This window comes from Oncorhynchus nerka, linkage group LG8, assembly GCF_034236695.1.
Source record: "Oncorhynchus nerka isolate Pitt River linkage group LG8, Oner_Uvic_2.0, whole genome shotgun sequence".
Lineage (NCBI taxonomy): Eukaryota > Metazoa > Chordata > Actinopteri > Salmoniformes > Salmonidae > Oncorhynchus > Oncorhynchus nerka.
Window position 1 is genome coordinate 24,448,278 of NC_088403.1, and position 23,836 is coordinate 24,472,113.

General features: G+C 47.5%; 1 protein-coding gene across 1 annotated transcript in view; it reads left to right on the forward strand.

Moving 5' to 3' along the window:
* Nucleotides 1-23,836, forward strand: part of LOC115132988 (inactive histone-lysine N-methyltransferase 2E-like) — a 32,722-nt gene that overhangs the window by 1,303 nt on the left and 7,583 nt on the right. Inside the window, 11 exon segments of the mRNA XM_065021556.1 lie at nt 9,603-9,787; nt 15,596-15,707; nt 16,786-17,015; nt 17,237-17,391; nt 18,093-18,301; nt 18,535-18,774; nt 18,916-19,046; nt 19,375-19,492; nt 19,647-19,756; nt 20,942-21,209; nt 22,682-22,786. Coding sequence (XP_064877628.1) covers nt 9,717-9,787; nt 15,596-15,707; nt 16,786-17,015; nt 17,237-17,391; nt 18,093-18,301; nt 18,535-18,774; nt 18,916-19,046; nt 19,375-19,492; nt 19,647-19,756; nt 20,942-21,209; nt 22,682-22,786 — 1,749 coding nt within the window. The 5' untranslated portion in view covers nt 9,603-9,716.

Consider the following 23,836-nt stretch of genomic DNA (forward strand, 5'->3'; position numbering starts at 1 on the left):
ACGCCCACCATTCTATTTTGTTCCTAGTTGACAAATGCATTTACATCCCTTAATTTAGATTCAGAGGGTATGTGGTTTAACTGCTGCAAACGTGGGGGGATGGGACCATACCTCAGTGGAGGGGGCATACTCAAATCGGGGAATCTTGCCTCCACTGACAATGTAGCTTATTTGACCGTTTAAACTGTGCGATTGGTTACACTATTGTTTCAATGCTATTTAAAAGTGAAATCAAACTGCGAGAACGTATATTCAGCAAGTGTGAACTTTGCGCATTGTTCACACTATGACGTGCCAAGTTGCCGTACTAAACTAGCTTGGGTAGCTAATCTTTCCATGTTAAAGACCTCGTTGGCCAGCGTAACGACGTTTAACGCAGTTCGAACGCTAATATTAGCTAGCTAAGTACTACAACTGATGTAACAGTCGGGTAGTCGTACAAGCTTCAAATATTGATGCAATAACTCACTTATGTATTTTTCAAGACGATGAGGCCCAATATAATTTGTTAGCCGCCTAGCTATGTAGCTTGAGAAAATGGTTCCTTTGCCGAGACTCGCTAGCCAACGTTTTGTATCTTTGAAAGCCATTGCAGCTAGCTAGCATGGCTCGTTAGCTAACCAGCTGGTTAAATTATCGACGAGATTCTACATTTTTCTAATAATAACTACACATAAACGGTATCGACAGATTGATACTTAAGTAAGAATGTCTGAAAGACGATTGATTGCTTTCTTGGGGATTTTCTTCTCGTGGCGAGTGTCCCCAGTTACACGGTTTTCTTGCCGTCCTTAGAAAAGCGCTATGAAAATGGCGGCTTGGCTTGATGTTGTGGTAATTTAATAGCTACGTTCAGCCCTCCACACCCCTATCGGCTGAGCTGACTGCAACGCCGACACACAGTCACGGGCAAGCTAGTGCACAATGGGATAGATTAATAAGGACTGCTTTCTGTCGTACATTAAAATAGTGACAATGTCCGCCTTTGATACAAACATACACTTGTCAGGTCATAAGTTTGAGATTCGCTGTCCAACTGTCTGGTTAGCTAATAGCCCCCCCCATTTCGTTCATTCACATTTCTTTGCTAATATTGTGTTTCGTGATGCATTGTATTTGAAGAGCAGGATGTATATACAGATACTACTACAACAACGCAATATACGTCAGCTCAGATGTATTGTAGTTGTTGAATTTGGCTATGTTATTAGCAGGTTGTCATATTGAGGAGTTGCATAACAGGATATAAACCCAGCACTTTGTATAAAGAACAATGATGTTTATTGCCACCCCCACTCTTCTTTGACCTCATGCTTTGTCCAACACTAAACATTCCCACCCATTTTGGCAAGTTGGACCAAGTTACCACATTTAACAGTAAGTGGGCTACTAGTCTTAACTCATGTTTGTAGAAAGCAACATGATGACTAGACAGGACGATTTTAATATCTCATAATTCACTATCATTAGGCTACCCATTCTCCTGCGCATATGTAGTAGATAGAGGTCAACCGATTCATCGGAATGTCCAATTTCAAGTTTTCATAACAATCGGTATTTTGGGGTGCAGATGTGCCGATTTTTATTTTATTTTTTATATACCTTTATTTAACTAGGCAAGTCAGTTAAGAACACATTCTTATTTTCAATGATGGCCTAGGAACGGTGGGTTAACTGCCTCGTTCAGGGGCAGAACGACAGATTTTCACCTTGTCAGCTCGGGGGATCCAATCTTGCAACCTTTTACAGTTAACTAGTCCAACGCAAAAACGACCTGCCTCTCTCGTTGCACTCCACAATGAGACTGCCTGTTACGCGAATGCAGTAGCTAGCATTAAACTTATTTTGTAAAAAACAATCAATCATAATCCCAAGTTAACCACACATGGTTGATGATATTACTAGATATTATCTAGCGTGTCCTGCGTTGCATATAATCTGATGAGCATACAAGTATCTAAGTATCTGACTGAGCGATGGTAGGCAGAAGCAGGCGGGTAAACATTCATTCAAACAGCACTTTTGTTCGTTTTGCCAGCAGCTCTTCGTTGTGCGTCAAGCATTGTGCTGTTTATGACTTCAAGCCTATCAACTCCCGAGATGAGGCTGGTGTAACCGAAGTGAAATGGCTAGCTAGTTAGCGCGCGCTAATAGAGTTTCAAATGTCGCTCGCTCTGAGCCTTCTAGTAGTTGTTCCCCTTGCTCTGCATGGGTAATGCTGCTTCGATGGTGGCTGGTGTCGTTGTGTTGCTGGTTCGTGCCCAGGGAGGAGCGAGGAGAGGGACAGAAGCAATACTGTTACACTGGCAATACTAAAGTGCCTATAAGAACATCCAATAGTCAAAGGTTAATGAAATACAAATGGTATAGAGGGAAATAGTCCTATAATTCCTATAATAACTACAACCTAAAACTTCTTACCTGGGAATATTGAAGACTCATGTTAAAAGGAACCACCAGCTTTCATATGTTCTCATGTTCTGAGCAAGGAACTGAAACGTTAGCTTTCTTACATAGCACATATTGCACTTTTACTTTCTTCTCCAACACTTTGTTTTTTCATTATTTAAACCAAATTGGACATGTTTCATTATTTATTTGGGGCTAAATTGATTTTATTGATGTATTATTTAAGTTAAAATAAGTGTTCATTCAGTATTGTTGTAATTGTCATTATTACAAATAAAAAATCGGCCGATTAATCAGTCTCTGGTTTTTTTGGTCCTCCAATAATCGGTATCGGCGTTGAATAATCATAATCGGTCGACCTCTAAAATGTAGTTAATAAGTAGTGATTTTCTAAAGGTCAGCTCGACTGAGAAGGAAAGCATGCCACTGATTGTGGATATGAACCATAGAGGAAACCGGTCACAACAACCATGGTGTGTGTCATTATGGCTGGAACGATGTGCTTGTGTAATATTTACCAGTGTTCGGGTATGCCTAGTACAAGAAACTGTCATTAAATTAGCTAGAAAGATTTCAGTGTGGTTTGGCCTAGCTCTTTGGAACATAGGCTACTTTGTCTCAATTGTATTTTCCAATTCGGATTTGCCTAATTTGAATTAGCCTAATTCACATTAAATTCATGAATAGATAAACAACAGGCTGTTTCCCAAGTCCTACCTGGTGGTCAGAGGTGTTGAGTTTTGTGAAGGGGGAATGAAACAACAGCTGTGACTTGGTTATTTCCCTTTGACATTGACAAAGACCTGCTGCCCTCCTCTTGCCCTCTCAGCTCCTCACAGGCTCAGAACAGATGCCCGTCATCAAATAACCCAACAATGAAAATAAATGGCCAGGGTTTTTTTGTCTGTTGTTTTTGTGATTGTGTTGAGAGTTGGCCAGCGAGGAGCTCTATATCACCCATTATAGAAATGAGAAGGAGCCCCAGTGCCACAACAATACCTTTTAAATCTGCCTGGCTACACCTTGCACGTACACGTGACTCCACTTTGCCCAAACAATCTTCTCCTGACAATGCATGTCTTTCCTTTCATGTGTTGTGACATTTTTCCATCAGCTCAGGCCCCATTCCCAGTAGTATGCCTCAGTCCCCTGGTGGTGGTTCTAGCTTTTGGGTGGTGTGAGGCAGGCAGCTCCACACCGCTCCATTCCCTCCTCCCTTCTGGCCTGTGAGACAAACTAAAGAAGCTGGATACTTCTCTGTGGCGCAAACTTTGGCAGCCTCTGTCCAAATGCCAGTTTGAGACAGTCGCCCAGTGTTTTTTTTTTTCTCTCCTCCTTTTCTCCTCATGACCCCATGTTGCCATAGCCTAAGACGAGACTCCTCCTCACATTAACAGAAAATTATCCGGATTTGTGGCCATCTTGGATGGAGACTGCCGAGAGAGACGGCCATTAATCTATTCTGTTTTGGTTCTCCAGGACGGCACTAATTAGGCTTCTGTGTCCTTATGAGGTGAGGGTTATGTTAATTCCCCCTCTGCCAATTGAGGACAGGAGGCCAAATCATTGGAGGCAGAGGTGTTTTCAGTTTTCCCCACAGTGAGGCTGTGCAGCTGCCCTCTTTCTCCAGAGGAGCCTAGTGAGAGTTGTGTAGGTCGCTGCCACAGCTGACTGACTGACACACTGATAAAGGCACTCATTTGCTTGTGACTCCTGATCTTTCTTTTCACTGACACAGGTGCTTGTTTCACAAATGCCTGTCAACAGTGGGGGTAATGTAAGGCCTCAGACTGCTGTATGCTGCTCCCTCTAGTATTTCCACAGCTTAGCTTTGCATCGTGGGATTCATTCTCCACCAAATGAATGATGTCATGATACATTTGTGATGTCACTCATGCAGTGGAGACCTAGATGCAGAGAGACATTGGGAGACTTGGGGCCCCTGTCGGGAAGTAAAATAGACACCAGCTTGAACCGCTCCGTTCGTCAGAACAACTGCAGACTTGGAACCCTCTGACAAGTAACGAGGCCTTTGTGTATGGATGTAGCTGACACAGTAAAAATCTGTTTCCCCTGATGTTGGCCTCCCTGAATTCAGTAAAAAAATTATCACTTTTGAGTGGACATAAATACTGGATGAGAGCGGGCCTGCTGTGTCTAATCAGAGGCTGCTATATAATACACAATCCACAGTAACCTACCTCTTTTTCCTCTTAAAGGGACAGTGGCCTGCGCTCTGTCCTGGTGCTAGACGCCATGCTACCATAACCATGTCACAGTCTCGTAGCGTTGTAACAGTCTCCCTATCTGCACCATATTCAAATTGCCTCACACACTGACTCACACTGCCTTCTCTGGTTCCCTCTCCTCGCTCCCCTGGTGGGTGCCCCCTCTCTGCACACTCTTACACAGCTGTAAATACCTGATATGGTGTTTCGCTGGCTGTGTTGACAGAGACAGGGAGATGTGGCCTGCCTGCCTGCCACTCCCCCCTGGGGGACAGAGGAGTGCGTGGCAGGGAGCTCTTGCTGCTGGGTGGCACCTTTCCTTTCACCTCAATCCCAGGAGCACACACGCATCCATGAAGGGTTCAATAAGAGAAGTCATGAAGGCTTTTTGAGCTGCCAATAGCCAGGACAGTGGGCCACAGAGTGAGGAAGTGAAGGGGTTCATTATACAGGATGTTTACTGCACTGGGTAGGGCAGAAGTTTAGGAAAGAAGAAGGCCACACCTCAGTGGGGCTAGTGAGAATCTATTGACTTCCTCTCTGCCTGCCTCATCCTCCACTGTAAAGAGTGCCACTTGTGTTTGTGTTGCTCCCTCTGTCCCTGGAGAACAACAGACTCCATCCTGAAACTATCATCTGTATAGATATAGCTGGCTGACAAAAGTACACTGCCAGCCTAGGTAGTTTTACCCTGTGGGGCTGCCTGGCACTAAGCCTCCAGTGTCCTCCTTTCTGTGTAGAGCTAGAGTCATGCCTTTAGTAGCTCATGGGAGTCTGGCCCTGCTCTGAGGCCCAGCACGGTCGTGTAGGTCACACAAGAGGAGGAGAGGGAAACAGGGTTCAGGTAAACTGTTTTTGCTGTGCTGGGCTGTAATGGACTACCTCCCAAATAGGTGGCCTGATACTTCCCTAGCCCCGCCCACTTCCTGTTGCTGTGCTACATGCTAACACTACTTACTTTAGTGCAGGGCACGCTGGGTACTGGGCAGACTCAGTGGAGGTGAGGGTGAATGTGGTGATTGGTGATATAACGCCAGGTGTGAAATCGATCATGGAACTGTGCTGTAATGGGGCTGGAGTGTCTGACCAGTGCTAGGTGGCAAAAATATCCAAAATATCAAATCACTTTATTTTTGATGGTATTTAGTGTTTAAAAAAAGAAAAAACTTTTGAATTAGCTTTATGAGTAGTGCGAGGCCCTAGGGTGATTTCAATGAGTCTTTCTCCATTCAGATTATTTTGGGATGAGGTTGAAAACACTATAAAACCATTTCTTGCATTTTTTAAATAAATTTCTGTATTTCCTGCACTCATTTGAGATCATTTCCACACTGCCATGTAGGGTTGCCCGATATGGGCAAAAAAAACCTAGGCCTCATTTTTAACCAAATGTTGCAATTGTGATAATTGCGACCCAATTTCTCGACAATTAACACCAGGCACAGAAAAGCTGCATTTGAGCCTGTCAGTCTAATTTGATTTGGTTTGAGTAGTTGGCCTTTCCTTCCTAATATAGATAAGACTGAGTCACACAGGTGGACAGGCGAGCTCGATGCAAATCCAAGATTTTGTTTCTCATCGGTCATCCTTATCAGATTTAAGAATGTCAAATGGGGCCGTGCTGTGTTCGGGAGAGGAGGGTGTATGGAGGGAGAGTAGGCCAGAGCAGGGCTGCCCCAGACCAGCTGTCAGAACCTGGATGTTCTGCACTGAAAACCCTGGCTGGCTGTACCCTGCACCCGAGATGGGAGATCCCTCCTTTACCCTCTGTGTGTGTTTGTTTGACAGGGTACAAGCCCAAAGTGTGTAGAGTAGCCTCTAGGACACAGTCTCTCTCTCTCGCACACACAGTGCTGGCCTGGGGCAATTGTCTGCTGGTTAGTGTGCTCTGCAGAGCGTGGATGTGGACGATGCAATATCATTCTCTCTCCAATGCCCTTTAGGGCAGTTTGCTGCTGCGCTATAGGTGGTCAATGGGTAAACATCACAGTGGAACTTGTCTATTCGCTGCTAGTGGTGCCCAATCTTTTACACACGCATACACAATGTAGACCTACATCTCTAATGTCCCGTATTATTGATGCATGGTTTCACCTTCAGAGGTAAAGCACAGAGGGAGCCCTGGCAGCATGGGCACCGTGATTAATGAAGGACAGCTGCTGCAGAGAGTAGCCCTGTTTGGGCACTGTGAAAGGAAGGGTTGTGACATTCTGATGGTGCCTTTTTCCAGTGTATAGGAGTGTCTTTTATTTTGGTGTGTGTGCGCTCATGGCTGGCTGCTGCGATGACTCGGCCTATGAGGATGGTGTGAAGTCACTTCAGCTCTGTAGGGAACTTAGAGGGAAGGAGGAGCGCAGCTTCAGTTAGAAGCCTGTCTTTATGTCCATCGTTTTCTTCTCCCGGCTCAAAATCAAACACTGAGACTTGGCCCAAAGAGCCTCAATGAAAACAAGCTCTGACGTACAGTGGCTCCAACTAGCCTAGCACGAGGGAGCGTGTGTGTGTTTCCCCTGCTGAATTTAGTAGAGTGACTGGTCTGTCTGAAAAGGAAAGTTATTCCCCCACACAATGACGTGACTATGGCCTTAGTGAGGGAGGGGAGATTGGGAAAGGGAGGAGGGAAAATGAGAAGAGGGGGTGGAGTGGGCTCAGCTCTCGTCTCTGCTCTACTCTCACACAGTCTCAGAAGGCTGCTGTGCCTGTGCTAGAGGAACCCTAGTGCCCATACAGGAGTTTGGGCACCTCCCCCACCCCTCTCCCAAACAGAGGGTAGATGGATCATTTGGAAGGCTCCCTGCAGCGCTGTGAGATCCGTGATGAGAGAACTTCAGACAGAACGCAAGGGGGAGTGGGGGACGAGAGCTGCAGCTTTCCTCCTCGCTTGACGAGCTAGTGTTCTGCCATTTATAATGTTTTGCTTTGTCTTTCTCACCCCCATCTCCCTCTTGTACTCGCTCCCCTTTCCCCTTCACCAGTCTTTCTCTCAGCCTTTCTCTCTCTCAATTCAATTTGCATTATTGGCATGCTGTAACAATGTACATATTGCTAATGCTTACTTGGATATTGGATATGGATATTTCTCTCGGCCTCTCGCTCAGCCTGTCTCACCTCTCTCTCTCTCTCTCTCTCTCTCTTTGTAATTAGGAGCACTGTCTGCGGCACTCCCCTTCCCTTCCATGCTCTGAGGTTTATTTAGGAAGTGCAGGGAGGAGAGAGATCCGGCGGGGGTGGGGTGGATGGGGCACAGCAAGGGAGGGCAGAAGGAGCGAGGTGGAGGGAGCATTTGTCTTTTTCCTCTGCTTTTTTTGGCATGTTGGTCCCGTGTGACAGACGGCTCCGCTAAAGGAAGTGGGAGGAGCGTCGGAGGCATTCACAGCACTCCGATTTAGTCAGGAATGCTGTACTGTCCTCGTTAGCCTTTTTCCAACCCCCCTTTTGTGTGTCTTGAATGTGTCTGGCCCCTGGTGCAGTGCCTGTAGCTGTGTGTGTGCTTGCCCCCCTGGGTGCCTCCCAGCAAAGGAATGTGTGCAAGGGTCTAGAAGGGGAGGTGGTTTGGTTTATCTGTCTGGGGGGGGGGGGGTTTATGAGCTGTGTGTGTGTGCATTCCTGAGCAGTGACAGCAGGATTCTCTTCGACAGAGGCAGAGACGATCACAGCAAAACTCTTGGAAACAGACGGCCTGTTTCCGAAGGAAGGGATTTTTACTACACTAAAACATAGTGAGCCTTTGAGATACCACAAAGGGGTTTTATGTCATTTCAGTGGTCTGGCTAAGAGCCCTGTTACTGGGAAATGTTCCACCAACAATTGGTTTCTATTGTTATTTGAGCCACACAAAGCTGTGTTGTGATATGGGCCCTGCTGTTTAAAGAGACTGTAAAAATGTTTCAGTGGTCTAGTAAACCTGAAATGTCCAGATTTGTATAGCACTGTGTCTGAGATGAGCCCTCTTTGCTATAGGGCTGGTGCACGCACACACAGAGGTGTGAACTCCATCCTATTTTGTCCCTCCCACTAATCCCACTTATCAACAACGCTGTGCTCTCAGTATCAGGGCCAGCGCATATGGCCCTGTCTGGACACATGCATTGCATTACGTAGGCTATAAGCTATAATAGCCTGTACATTAGCACCCACCGTTTGTGTTTAGGCTAATTGGGACAGGTCTATTTAATCTATGTACATAGCATTGTTATTGCCTGTTGGCGGGAATGGCTACCTCTGTCTGTCAACCAACCATTTAGTCCCTCGTCCTACTTCTCTCTTCATCAGAGAGGGGCTGCAGTCTGTCTGACACCTAATGGAGTTAATTATTGACTTAGTCTTTCTATGCATCTTCTGTCCACCTGCAATGCTGAACAAACAGTGTGAGATGGGGAGAGTGAGACAAGATGCCTATTTAACACTGGCTTTCACATCTAGACAGCCAGGGGCTTGTGACAGCTCTAATTACAGCGTTAAAGGATTGTGTGTTTGAGAGAGCGAGAGTGTATGTCTGTGTGTGTGTGTGCGTGCGTGTGCTGTTCTGCTCAATAGAACAATAAAGCTCGGTGAAAAGATGGCCTCTCAGTGTTGCGTTTTTCTTTCCCCTACATTAATGGCCGCCAGTCAGAGCTCTGTGTTCTCTCACACCCCCTTGTGGTGGAACACTGCCACCGCAGCATCCTGCATTCCTGGCAGTCTGTGTATATTGCTCCTCTACCCCCTTGCATCCATGAATGTCTCAGGTAGCCAGTGAGGTGGGCGAGGATTCTCTTTGAGAGCTTTGCGAGGGAAATTCCTATCATGCGGTTCATTTTCCATGTTACTAGCAGTTAGCAAGTACCTACATCTCACACAGCTGAATTTATGAATCATGGTGATTCCTGGAAATATCCCAGTTTTCAGTCTGTCTGATCTAGTTTCAGATAGGTGACTGTCACCATGCTAACTCCCTTGTCTTTCTCTCTCCCTCTGTGTTGGCAGGCCTTGTGGATGCACTTAGATGTCTGCAATGAGTGCTGTGGCTGGCATGCCTCAGTGTTTTGGACTCCCATGCTCTGGACTCAGTAGGACAAGAATTGATCAGCAAAGAACGTCATGAGCATAGTGATCCCTGTAGGGGTGGACACAGCAGACACCTCATACCTGGAAATGGCTGCAGGCTCAGAGTGAGTATACCAACGTCTTACATTTACATTACATTTAAGTCATTTAGCAGACGCTCTTATCCAGAGCGACTTACAAATTGGTGCGTTCACCTTAAGACATCCAGTGGAACAGCCACTTTACAATAGTGCATCTAAATCTTTTAGGGGGGTGAGAAGGATTACTTTATCCTATCCTAGGTATTCCTGAAAGAGGTGGGGTTTCAGGTGTCTCCGGAAGGTGGTGATTGACTCCGCTGTCCTGGCGTCGTGAGGGAGTTTGTTCCACCATTGGGGGGCCAGAGCAGCGAACAGTTTTGACTGGGCTGCGCGGGAACTGTACTTCCTCAGTGGTAGGGAGGCGAGCAGGCCAGAGGTGGATGAACGCAGTGCCCTTGTTTGGGTGTAGGGCCTGATCAGAGCCTGGAGGTACTGAGGTGCCGTTCCCCTCACAGCTCCGTAGGCAAGCACCATGGTCTTGTAGCGGATGCGAGCTTCAACTGGAAGCCAGTGGAGAGAGCGGAGGAGCGGGGTGACGTGAGAGAACTTGGGAAGGTTGAACACCAGACGGGCTGCGGCGTTCTGGATGAGTTGTAGGGTTTAATGGCACAGGCAGGGAGCCCAGCCAACAGCGAGTTGCAGTAATCCAGACGGGAGATGACAAGTGCCTGGATTAGGACCTGCGCTGCTTCCTGTGTGAGGCAGGGTCGTACTCTGCGGATGTTGTAGAGCATGAACCTACAAGAACGGGCCACCGCCTTGATGTTAGTTGAGAACGACAGGGTGTTGTCCAGGATCACGCCAAGGTTCTTAGCGCTCTGGGAGGAGGACACAATGGAGTTGTCAACCGTGATGGCGAGATCATGGAACGGGCAGTCCTTCCCGGGAGGAAGAGCAGCTCCGTCTTGCCGAGGTTCAGCTTGAGGTGGTGATCCGTCATCCACACTGATATGTCTGCCAGACATGCAGAGATGCGATTCGCCACCTGGTCATCAGAAGGGGGAAAGGAGAAGATTAATTGTGTGTCGTCTGCATAGCAATGATAGGAGAGACCATGTGAGGTTATGACAGAGCCAAGTGACTTGGTGTATAGCGAGAATAGGAGAGGGCCTAGAACAGAGCCCTGGGGGACGCCAGTGGTGAGAGCGCGTGGTGAGGAGACAGATTCTCGCCACGCCACCTGGTAGGAGCGACCTGTCAGGTAGGACGCAATCCAAGCGTGGGCCGCGCCGGAGATGCCCAACTCGGAGAGGGTGGAGAGGAGGATCTGATGGTTCACAGTATCGAAGGCAGCCGATAGGTCTAGAAGGATGAGAGCAGAGGAGAGAGAGTTAGCTTTAGAAGTGCGGAGGGCCTCCGTGATACAGAGAAGAGCAGTCTCAGTTGAATGACTAGTCTTGAAACCTGACTGATTTGGATCAAGAAGGTCATTCTGAGAGAGATAGCGGGAGAGCTGGCCAAGGACGGCACGTTCAAGAGTTTTGGAGAGAAAAGAAAGAAGGGATACTGGTCTGTAGTTGTTGACATCGGAGGGATCGAGTGTAGGTTTTTTCAGAAGGGGTGCAACTCTCGCTCTCTTGAAGACAGAAGGGACGTAGCCAGCGGTCAGGGATGAGTTGATGAGCGAGGTGAGGTAAGGGAGAAGGTCTCCTTCAGGCCCAACCCACCATCTCATGATTCATCTCACCCTTCTCTTACTCTCTATTCTCTTTTTCACTCATTCTCTGCCTCTCCTCCATTGTCTGCTGCTGTCACCCCCCCCTCCCATCTCTTTCTCACCCGCTCTCTCTTTTTATTTCATCCTTTCTCCCCCGCTTCCTCATTCACTTTAATTGGGCCTGTCATCTGTCTGTCGACCATATCTCCCCCTTACGGCCTTAAGTGCTTTCTGTCTCTGTGTATCTCTGTCTCTGTGTGTGTATCTACTCTCTGTGTCTCTGTGATGCATTCTCTCTGCTCTAGTCCTGCTGAGGGGCTCCATAGCCCTGCTGTCTGCTGTAAGGGACAGGCCTGGTCAATCACTGCCATTGATCACATACATAGCACTCACCGTCTCACACCATCACTTCCCATAAACATTCTCAATGTCCTAGCTGTTAATCTGACCAGACCATCCAAGTTCCATATATGACAAAACACACTTTGTAGAGAAGATATGAGGCAGAAGAGCTTGTCACTTATAAGCACAGCATATGTTGTATTTGACTATCTAGCATCACACACCCTTACTGTTCAATTTCTATTTCTGAGTTGCTTCTGTGTAATACAATGTCAGTGTAGCTAATGTCATGATTTTAGAATGACACCACCAGGTGGAGGGAGAATTTTACTCTGAAAATGATGCACCTGATTCTTGTCTGTATGCTGTGCACCTTGTTAGGGAAGTGGAGCCTGGCACCATGGCAGCAACAACATACCACCCTCCTCACAGTATTCCCTATACCCTCCTCGGGGATACTGGCAAAGTATTACAGACAAATAAGAGAGACCTCCTCTGTGCTCCTGTGGTTGAAGAATAGAAAGGTCTCCTTTTAGAGGGCTTGTCTCTTTAAATGGGGCCGTGTCACTCTCCCCCAGCCTTAAGAGCTGTTGCAGTCGGCCACATCTGGTTGCCATGACAACCTCCCCCAATGTCTCCCTTCCGCAATGCGCAGGGGCCATTGCCATGGTCACCGGGCTGAATGGCAGGTGGCCCTCTTGCGGTTAAGGCGTCTTAAATGGTTCCCGTCGCGCTCACCTCTTTCCTCCCCCTTCCAGTCAGCTTTTTATAGGGCTGTGTCTCAGCCCAGAGCCCTTCTGTTCACAGGGGCGGGTTTTAAGCCCTCTCTCTCTATCCTTCTCTCTCCGCCCTGCGGCGACCTACCCCCTGCCTGATGCAAGCTTGAATTTGGCCTCCAATGTGCGGGAGCACAGAGTATAGCTGGCTGTCTGTAGAACACACACACACAAGACTACCGACTGCCAGCGTGCCCACAGACCAGGGTAGTTCTCATCTAGCCCTCTTCCTTCCACCCTACTGATAAAACAAGTCACAGATCCTTGGTACTCTTCGAGGCCCTCGTGTTCTCAACACAGGGCTGAGGTTAGCATTAGTGTGCTAACTTGCTAACCCTAGGAACAGCAATACTACTCCCAGAGGAGCAGTCACTCTCTCCACCTCCCTCTGAAAGATGCAGCGTTGTGACGAGCAGGGGGATGCGCTGTGGCTGCAGACTGTGTGTGTGTCGTGACTTGCTGTGCGCGGCTGCCATGTGTGTTATTCTAGCTACCCAGCGACACACGGGGCACAGTTTGCGTGCACTCGCTGACGGCTACAGTGCGTCGCCATGGCAGTGAAGGCGTTGCCTCTGGCTGTGCAGAAGTGCTCTCTCTCTCTGTGTGTGTGATCTCTTGCTCCATATTAAGCTCTCTCTTGAGCTGTGAGCTATGATTAGCACATGCCTAGCTGTCTGTTTAATTGAAACCTCCGTTCCATCTATGTTGTCTCTCTGCTGTCTCTGCTCTCTGAGTCTCCCGGTGTCTCACATCTCATAGCTTCCCCCTAGACGTGTGTGAGATTTTTGTGTGACTTTTGTGTGTTTGATTGACTATAGCATCATCTACTCTGGCTCTGTGTCTCTCTGCCTTCGTCCCCGACTTCCTATGAGACAGCTATGATTGATGTAGTCAGTCTCAGTCCCTTTGGCCACTCACACTGAGACCAAACATGGCCCCTCACCATCCGTCAAACAAACTCGCTCATCACATGTCTGTTCTCTTCTCCTTTTTCTATCATCCCCCCTCTCACCAGAGGAACTATCCCATGAAAACACAAGAAAGGCCATTTTAATGACTCCTCATACGATCACTGATTTCATTTTAATACATGAATGAGAATGTTCTCTCACCACTGAATGATGCATGCTGCATCCCTGCAAATCCCTGATTATGAAGTATAGATTTGACTCTAGTAAATCATTCACACTGTTTTCAGTGGCCTACTTTAAAGTTTCTTTGGATTTGGGTTGGGATACTTCTCTGCCCTGGGAAGAGTAGTGATCTCTCTCTCTGTGTGTGTGTGTGTGTGTGTGTGTTTCAGCAAGTTATGTACACACACCTTCCCTGGGGCCCGCCCCTAGACCTTTTTACATGCACTTATGTTTTCAGTTTGACACAAAGCTCCTGGTGCTTGAGCGCCAATACCATATTTAAGGAAGTGCTGCACAGCGAGCATTGAGAGGTCATGGTGTGCAGCACGCGGGGGAGACTAGGGGTGAACGACTGCCTCCACCAGGTACTGTACTGCTGCTTTACCCTAGGAGGGACGGGGTGTCTAGAGAGAAGGAGAGGGAGGGTTGGAGCATTGGAGAGGTGTGTTTGTACTTTAACATGCTGACACGTGGCACGTCCACTCGTTTGAGTAGCCTAGTTTTGCTACCCTACTGTGCTGCTACTGGCTTGTCATGTATTCCAGTTACTGTCTGGAAGTGTTTCTGCGGGGCTGTGTGTGTGTGGTTTCACATATTCTCTTTATTATTCAGGGTTTGTGTGTCAACTGTTCCTAGTACTCGATGTCCAAATATGCTACATAGCCTGTATGAACCATATAGCCATAGCATCCCCTCAGGGATTCTACTACACCATCAGACCACACATACATGTTATAACACGGTACCTGTGAAGCTGTCCAGTTTGTTTAGTGGGCTTTTCTCTTGTACTCTGCATTGTTAGCCAAACTTTTTGGCAGGGCAGTTGGCCTCTTGTCAAGGTTTCATTTTGCTTCTGAAATGTGTGTGAATGTGCAAAGCCAGCCTCAGATACACCTGGGGGCATCTCTCCTCTCTCTCCTTCACTCCCCCCCTCTTTGACCTTGAAGCAGTTGTCTGGACTATCCTGCATGAGAAGGGGAGGATTTGGAGTTTCTTCCTCATGACTGACCAACAGGCTGTCTGTGTGTAGGAGTTGCTGTATTAGTTGTTGGAACTTCAGCTAGCCTTCTGATTTGTCATGACATCAGCTTGGAGTCTCAACTGCCTAGGCTGTCACTGGTCTTTCTTTACTTCTCTCCTGACAGTGCCACTCCCATCACACCTTCCCTCCTTCATATCCTCTCTTGTCCATTTGCCAATCCCACTTCCCTTGTTTTTGAACCCCTCGCCCCTCCTTCAATGCCAGTGAGAAGTAGCCTATTTAACCATACTCCCATGTTCAACAGGCTTTCTCTGTGCCACTACAATGTCATAGAATAAAAGTGGATTTACCGGTTTGATAAATGAGCTCACGGAAGTGAATGCCTGTTATTGTTTCTTTGTGTGTCAATGTTGTGTGTTAGCCTCCAGTAGTGTGTGTCCTCCAGAAATGGGGCTCAGGTTTAAATATTGTGGAGAGATTAGGCCCCCCATTTAGTTATTATCCCCGCTATTAGCTCTGTCCAGTTAGCAAAGGTGATATGAAGAGGGCAGGGGACACACATGCCACTTCCACTCTGTCACAACCACTGTCAGCTCCCCTAAAGCCCTCCCAAATAAAAACTCCTCATTTAGCCAGTGGAAGAGGAGAATCAATGAAGCACAACAGTACACTCACTGCTTATGAGGAGGTTCTCTCTGCTCTCCTAGTCTACCCCTTTTCTCACTCTACTTGTCGTTTAACGCTACACTCATCTCCTTCCTGTTTCTCTCCCTCATGTCTAGCTTTCATTTTTTTCCTTCTCTGCTTTCTCTCTTACTGTTGTAAATGGAATCCCCCTTACTGTTTCTGCACCTCTTCTATTTACAACACACTGATCTCTCTCTTCTCTGTTACGTTGTGAATGGGATCCCCCTCCTAACTGTTTCTCTCTCTGTCCAGCAGACCAGAATCGGTAGAGGCCAGCCCTGTGGTGGTGGAGAAGTCCAGCTACCCGCACCAGATCTACAGCATTAGCTCTCACCACTCCCACAGTTACATTGGGCTGCCCTACGCCGTGAGTACACTCCACTTCAACGCTAAACTGCAGTACACCACTATAATGCACTGTAATACAAGACACTGACACTACCGTGCACTGTAATACAAGACACTGACACTACCGTGCACTGTAATACAAGACACTGACACTACCGTGCACTGTAATACAGGACACTGACACTACCGTGCACTGTAATACAGGACACTGACACTACCGTGCACTGTAATACAGGACACTGACACTACCGTGCACTGTAATACAAGACACTGACACTACCGTGCACTGTAATACAGGACACTGACACTACCGTGCACTGTAATACAGGACACTGACACTACCGTGCACTGTAATACAGGACACTGACACTACCGTGCACTGTAATACAGGACACTGACACTACCGTGCACTGTAATACAGGACACTGACACTACCGTGCACTGTAATACAGGACACTGACACTACCGTGCACTGTAATACAGGACACTGACACTACCGTGCACTGTAATACAGGACACTGACACTACCGTGCACTGTAATACAGGACACTGACACTACCGTGCACTGTAATACAGGACACTGACACTATAATACAGTTCTCTGACACTACCGTACACTATAGTACAGTTCACTATAATACAGGACACTGACACTACCGTACACTATAGTACAGTTCACTATAATACAGGACACTACCGTACACCATAATGCAGTACACTGACACTACCGTTCACTATAATACACGGACACTACCGTTCACTATAATACTCCTCATACAGGCTAGTTCACTCACCTGGGAGAGGAGACTGGATATGGGTTAGGGTCAATCACAATGCCATCTTAGCTTAGTGAATAACGAAAAGGAAATTCCAATTCAAGACAATTGAACAATTCATATTGGAAATAAGTGGCCGTTTGCAGTTGTTGAATTAGAATTTCAATGTTTGACATTCTATTGTTGTATGTGTCAACCTGAAGAAGTCACAGTGATGCCGAAAAGATGGTGATTTACTGGGAGTTTATATATAGTGTGCGACTCTTTTATTTTTGTGGCTTGTTTGTGTCACCTTCAACACCTTTATGTCCTCCTCCCAAGGACCACAACTATGGGGCGCGCCCCCCGCCCACTCCCCCGGCCTCCCCTCCCCCCTCCATGCTGATCCGGCCAGGCGAGGGGCTGTTTGTGCCGGGGGGCCTGCAGGACGAGGCTTCCAGGGGCACCACACTCAGCACCTCGGAGGACGGCAGCTACGGGGCCGACATCACCCGCTGCATCTGTGGCTTCACCCACGACGACGGCTACATGATCTGCTGTGACAAGTGCAGGTAGGAACTGGGATAGACCCTCTCCTTTATCAGGTCACAGTGACTTAGACCAGAGTCCAAACTGTCCTAGCAGTGATTTATGAACATTCTAGCCTTCAAACAGTGTCCATGTCTCATCTCAACTTTTCTTTGGGATTAGTGACCCCTCTCTAGATCCCCTGTTGCACTGTGAATGGCTGCTGTTACTGACTCTCTGCCCTCTCCTCTCTCTTCTCTCTCAGTGTGTGGCAGCACATAGACTGCATGGGGATCGACAGGCAGCACATTCCTGAGACGTACCTGTGTGAGCGCTGCCAGCCGCGCATCCTGGACAGAGACCGGGCCATCGTGCTGCAGACCCGCAAGAGGGAGAACATGTCCGGTGAGTGGAGAGATGGTGAGATATATACCTACCTTTTCCAGTCCCTCCCAGTGCGCTCCAGTAAACAGCTCTCAGATCAGATGGCAGTGTAATAAAGGCTGTGTAAGTCAGGCTGCTCTGCTCACTACTGCAGCCTCTTCCCCTTGTGGGTCTGGAGAGATCCAGGCCACAAATCAAATCACATTTTATTTGTCACGTGCCGAATACAACAGGTGTCGACCTGAATGTGAAATGCTTACTTACAAGCACTTAACCAACAGTTCAAGAAAGAGTCAAGAAAATATTTACTAAATTTTTTTTTTTTTTATGTAATAAAAGTAACACAAAATAACAATAACGAGGCTATATAAAGGGGGCGCTGTGTCAATGTGCAGGGGTACAGGTTAGTCAAGGTCATTTGTACATGTTTTTTTACCCTAGCACTACACAGCTAATTCAAATAATCAAAGCTTGATGCTGAGTTGGTTATTTGAATCAGCTGTGTAGTGCTGAGCAATAACTAAAATGTGCACCTTGGGGGTCCCAGGACCACATCTCTGATTCAGCTGAATGCTGACACCTGCTGGGCACATCAAGTAATACAACAATGCAGACATTTAGAATGGCTATGGAAAATCTTGTTTTTTAAATAGGTTAGAACCAGGAAAACTTTGCTTTGGTTGGACCCTGCTGTACAAGATGCACAAATAAACCTTTATTACCAATGCTTTATGAAGGCATACCGGTATGTATCTCTGCAGACGGGGACACCAGTGCCACAGAGAGTGGGGACGAAGTGCCGCTGGAGTTGTACACGGCCTTCCAGCACACGCCCACCAGCATCACACTCACCACCGGCCGCCTGGCGGGCAACAAGCAGGCCGACAAGAAACGCAAGAGGAGCGGAGAAAAGGAGCCCGTCGCCACGTCAGCCCGAGCCAAGAAGGTCTGTGTTCAAACTTCCATTCAGTCCTATTGACACTCAATAGTTTCTTATCTTGACCCCAAATGTACCTCTGAGCTTTACATGTATTTTGAGCAACTCACCCCAAAATGAATTGGCATTTTTATTTGAACAGAAATCTGTCGATTTGTTATGCACTATGTAACGTCGCTTAAACGGGTGGTAAAACCTTGTTGTTTTATGCTGTCTGCTTACCGGAGTCTGTTGTCTAACAGGCGTTCCGTGAGGGCTCCAGGAAGTCCTCCAGAGTGAAGGGTGGCGCTCCAGAAATGGAGCCCGGGGAGCACCCGTCTCTGTGGGAGAACAAGATGAAGGCTTGGATGGAGGCCTACGAGGATGCCGGCAGCAACCAGTACAGCGAGGACGTCCAGATCCTGCTCCACGTCAAGGAGGCCGGCGACGGCAAGACCCTTGCCTACAACACTCACACGGCCACCTTCAAACCGCCCGTGGAGGTAGCTGGAACCGACACAGTGACCTACAAACATGTGTCCTCAAAGTGCCTGAGCAGACACCATACACACATTGCCTCTACAAATATCAGTGTCAGCCAGCCAGCCTTTGTCCTTATGTCCTGTTTTCTCTCCCCTCTCCAGAGCCAGGTTCAGAAGAACAAGAAGATCCTGAAGGCAGTGAGGGATTTGGCTCCAGACTCCCTCATCATAGAGTACAGGGGCAAGTTCATGCTGCGACAGCAGTTTGAGGCCAATGGATGCTTCTTCAAGAGGTGAGGACCCATCTGGTGGAAACCTGAGCTCAAGTAGAATCCTCAGCTCAAATTTAAAAGTGGAATTCTACTCCTTTCCATAGTTGTATGTCTGAGACATTTGAGAGGTAGAGGAAGAGATTGATAGAAGGGGTGTGCTTGTTGTGGTCCTTCCTTGGCAGTGGGCAGTGAAGTCCCTCACCTTCTTTCTCAGCTCTTGTTGAGCTCCTGGCTGTCTTCCCCTGATCACCATATGGACATCCCCAATCTGTTACTATGTGTCTGCCCAGCACTCCATTTCCATTCATCTTTCTTTATTTTTCTGTCTTTCTTTCTTCCCCCCCTCCAGGCCGTACCCCTTTGTGTTGTTCTACTCAAAGTTTGACGGGCTGGAGATGTGTGTGGACGCCCGCAGCTTTGGCAATGAGGCCCGCTTCATCCGACGCTCCTGCACCCCCAACTCTGAGGTGAGTGGCCAATCGCAGACCACGATACAAAACCTACGGCTCTAAACCCTGACCACACCCCCCAGAGCCACTAACTTCAACTTAATGTAACCTCATGAGTTTCAATAGGTGCCTCTCTCTCTCCCCTTTTCTCCACCTCTCTCTTCTCTCTCAGGTGCGTCATGTATTAGAGGATGGTATGCTCCATTTGTACATTTACTCTTTGAGGTCCATCAGCAAAGGCACCGAGATCACCATAGGCTTCGACTATGACTATGGCTGCTGGTAAGCAGGGTGGAATTGATCACCTAGTACCACACACACACACATATATAATTTGACCGATTTTAATTGGGCCGATTTTAAAGTTTTCAATAACAATCGATAATCAGCATTTTTTGATGCCGATTATGGCCAATTCCATTGCAATCCACGAGTAGACTGCGTTCTCTTGCGTTCAGTGTAAGCGGAGTCAGGGTATTTGTAGCAGTTTGGGCCGTCTGGCTCGTTGCGAGCTGTGTGAAGACCATTTCGTCCTAACAAAGACCGTAATTAATTTGCCAGATTTGTACATAATTATGCATAACATTGAAGGTTGTGCAATGTAACAGCAATATTTAGACTTAGGGTTGCCACCCGTTCAATAAAATACGTAACGGTTCTGTATTTCACTGAAAGAATAAACGTTTTGTTTTCTAAATGGTAGTTTCCGGATTTGACCACATTAATGACCTAAGGCTCGTATTTCTGTGTGTTGATTATATTATAATTAAGTCTATGATTTGATAGAACAGTCTGACTGAGCGGTGGTAGGCAGCAGCAGGCTCATAAGCATTCATTCAAACAGCACTTTCCTGCGTATGCCTGCATTTCCTAGCAATGCTTGGTGCACAGCGCTGTTTCAAGCCTATCAACTCCCGAGATTAGGCTGGCAATACAATAGTGCCTAAGAAAATCCAATAGTCAAAGGTATACGAAATACAAATGGTATAGAGAGAAATAGTCCTATAATAACTACAACCTAAAACTTCTTAACTGGGAATATTGAAGACTCATGTTAAAAGGAACCACCAGCTTTCATATGTTCTCATGTTCTGAGCAAGGAACTTAAACGTTAGCTTTTTTACATGGTACATATTGCACTTTTACTCCGACACTTTGTTTTTGCATTATTTAAACCAAATTGTACATGTCTCATTATTTATTTGATTTTAAATGGATTTTATTTATGTATTATATTAAGTTAAAATAGGTGTTCATTCAGTATTGTTGTAATTGTCATTATATATATAAAAATTGCCGATTTGAACCGGTATCTGCTTTTTTGGGTCCTCCAATAACACATATATATATATATACACATGCAAGACAACATGGTTGATGTTGACCAATCTTATCTTTCTACCTTTTTTCTTCTCCCCCGCTTCTTCCCCCACCCTCTCTCTTTCTCTCTCTCTCCCCTCTCTGTAGTAAATACAAGGTGGATTGTGCATGTGTGAGGGGGAACCCAGAGTGCCCGGTGCTGAAGTACAACCTGGAGCCCACAGAGAACCTGGAGGCCAGCAGCCGCCGGCGGGGCCGCAAGGACAAGGAGCCCATGATGCAGCGAGGGGACCACCTGGACCTGGGCCAGAATCAGAACATGACCCTGGACTGTGACGGCAGGACCAAGGGTCTGGGAGCCGATGGAAAGCAGAGGAAGCTATCGCCCCTCCGCCTCTCAATTTCCAACAACCAGGTAAGATTTCCCTGGCAACACAACTCACCTCAATCCATGTCTCCATCACTCTCTCTGTTCAAGATTTCCCCATAGGAACCTATAAGTTGGCTTACCTCTTGAAGACCTTTGTGTTATCATATTTAGCTTGTTTTCCATTTAGTTAGCGTCCAATGTCCATGAGTGTAGCCATTTTTTTATATTTCTGTTATATTTGCTGCATTTCTGTTTTATTTGTGTTATCCATTCGTAGACTACTTGTATTCCTCTATCATCCATCTTGGTTCTCCCTGGCCCAAAGCCCACTCCTGCACCCAGCCATCTCTCTCACCATGCCGTGTATCTCTGCTCAGAGCTGTCTGGCATCCAGCCCTCTAGTGGCAGATGAGACATGCTATCACGCTGTGTCCTCTCTACTGCAGGAGCTCCTCAACGCACCACTAGGCATCCCTGTACTCAGTGTTATACACAGAGAGAAAGCCCTCTGTCTCTGGGGTGGTCCCCAACCTTGTGTTCAGTAGATACCAAACGGAAGAAAACGCTCAGTGAAACTGAGAGGTACAATCTGAACCTGTCCAGTAAGAAATGTCTGTTTTCCTATTCCATTGCAAACATTTTGTTGCATTGTCTAATAACCCCGACCCAGGCCGTAGGTCTTATCGGCAAGCCTGTTGCTTCTGTGGTAGGGACTGGTAGTTCCCACGACGAGTGATTTTTAAGGACTGATCTGAGGGAAGCACACAGAAGCATGGTTTATGGAGACTTGTTAGACTGATGTATGGTCTACAACAGACCTGGGAAACTCCAGTCCTCGGGGGACTGATTGGTGTCACACTTTCCCCAGCTAACACACCTGACTCCAATAATCACCTAATCATGATCTTCAGTTTAGAATGGAATTAGTTTAAATCAGGTGTGTTTGCTAGGGATGGGGTAAAGAGTGTGACTCCAATCGGGCCCCCGAGGACTGGAGTTGCCCAGGCCTGGTCTAGAATGAGGAACGGTGAAGAGAGGGTCTGACGTCAGAGATGACGTGCGAGGCATCTCTATAGGAACAACACGCACAAACCATGAAATGAACACGCTGAATTTGGAAGCTGTCCACATCTGTCATTGTGCGCTAACAGACCTTTGTGTGACCACAAGAGCCACAACTTGACATATGATAGGGTAGTTGTTGGGAGTGGGCTCAAAACAATTGACCACAAGTTACTACAGAAGTGAGCCTGGTCTCTCGCTCTTCGTTGAAAAGGGGTACGATTGCGTTTTGCTGTTATTCTGACTGCCTAGGACCGAATACAAGCTCTGAGCAAGTTTGTTCACAGACAAACCCACCACGTCCCCAGTCAGTGCCCCCAACTGTCACTCTCCCCCCAGACTACCCCCCCCCCCCCCCTACACCTACCACCTCACTACTCTAGACCCTCTAGTCTGTAGCCAGACTGCCTGTGGTTGGTCAGTGCCATGATAAAGCACCTCTCCCCCTCTAACAGGATCCTACAGAGTTAGAGGGTGTAGAAGACCAACCTGATAACTCCGTTAGCAGTGAAGTAGAGATGGAGTCAGAGGAGACCATTGCAGAGAGAAAGAGGAAGATGGTAAGTTCTGTGAGCCAGGGCTGCAGCGCGCCCTGCTGTATGCAGCCCATAACCCCCCTCTCACCCATAGGAAAAAGCTCATCCTTGCCTGTATGGGTCACTGTTTGTGTGGTGGTGGTTCTCCCCCCACCTCCCTGCTTCTGCTGCTGTCTCTGCCTCATCCTGTTGCTGTGTAGCCTAGCCCACGGCACCCCCCTGTTCTCTGTCGCTCACTCACTTCCTCTGGCAGAGCCCTCAAACACTGAGGCTCTGTATTTTGGTCATCATTATACATGGGTTATTTTCCTCATTTATTTAAGAGTTAATTTGCTAAACAATCACACACTGCACCATTCCGGGCCCTCCAGAGCCACAGGCCCCCCTACCCCTCCTCCCCTCTCATTATCTGAGTAAACAAGAGCCCCAGCCTCATCACACGTAAGTACTGGAACTCTCCCTGTGTGTCTGAGTATGACCCTCACGTACAAAATTGGCCAACTGTTTTGAAATGGCCAATTACTCCCCTCTCCCTTGCTAAAGAGCTCTGTGACCCAGAGAGATGGGCTCACACACACGCTGGCACACGCTCCCTCTTTCATATATATACACACACACACACTCTGGAAATTACCCTGCCGTCAGCTCCCTTTCACACGACTAGGCCCAAGGTGTAAAGCGCTGACTCATCGTTCTGGCCAATGGAGAGAGAAGGTGGGGGGGCTTCTCTTTTGCCAGGGCCTTATTGACTTTGGGACATCCAATTGCCTGCCTCCCTCCAAGGGAAGATGCAAGCTGGTCCAGGAGGAGTAAACCCCCAAAACTATGGAAGAAAGAGCTTCTGGATTCACTGTCATCCTCTGACGTAACTGTCGTCCTCTGGTCTGGTGTATTTATGGTGTTCAACCCCAACCACTCATCCACAACAATGCCCTGTCTGCATGGGCTCTTAACGCTGGGGGATGTCTGTGTGTGTTAGGCATGGTATGTCTCCCACACTCATGTTAAAGATCCGGCTTGGTGCCAGGGATACAGACACGGCATGGAACACACAGTTAATATGTTGGTTGCAGT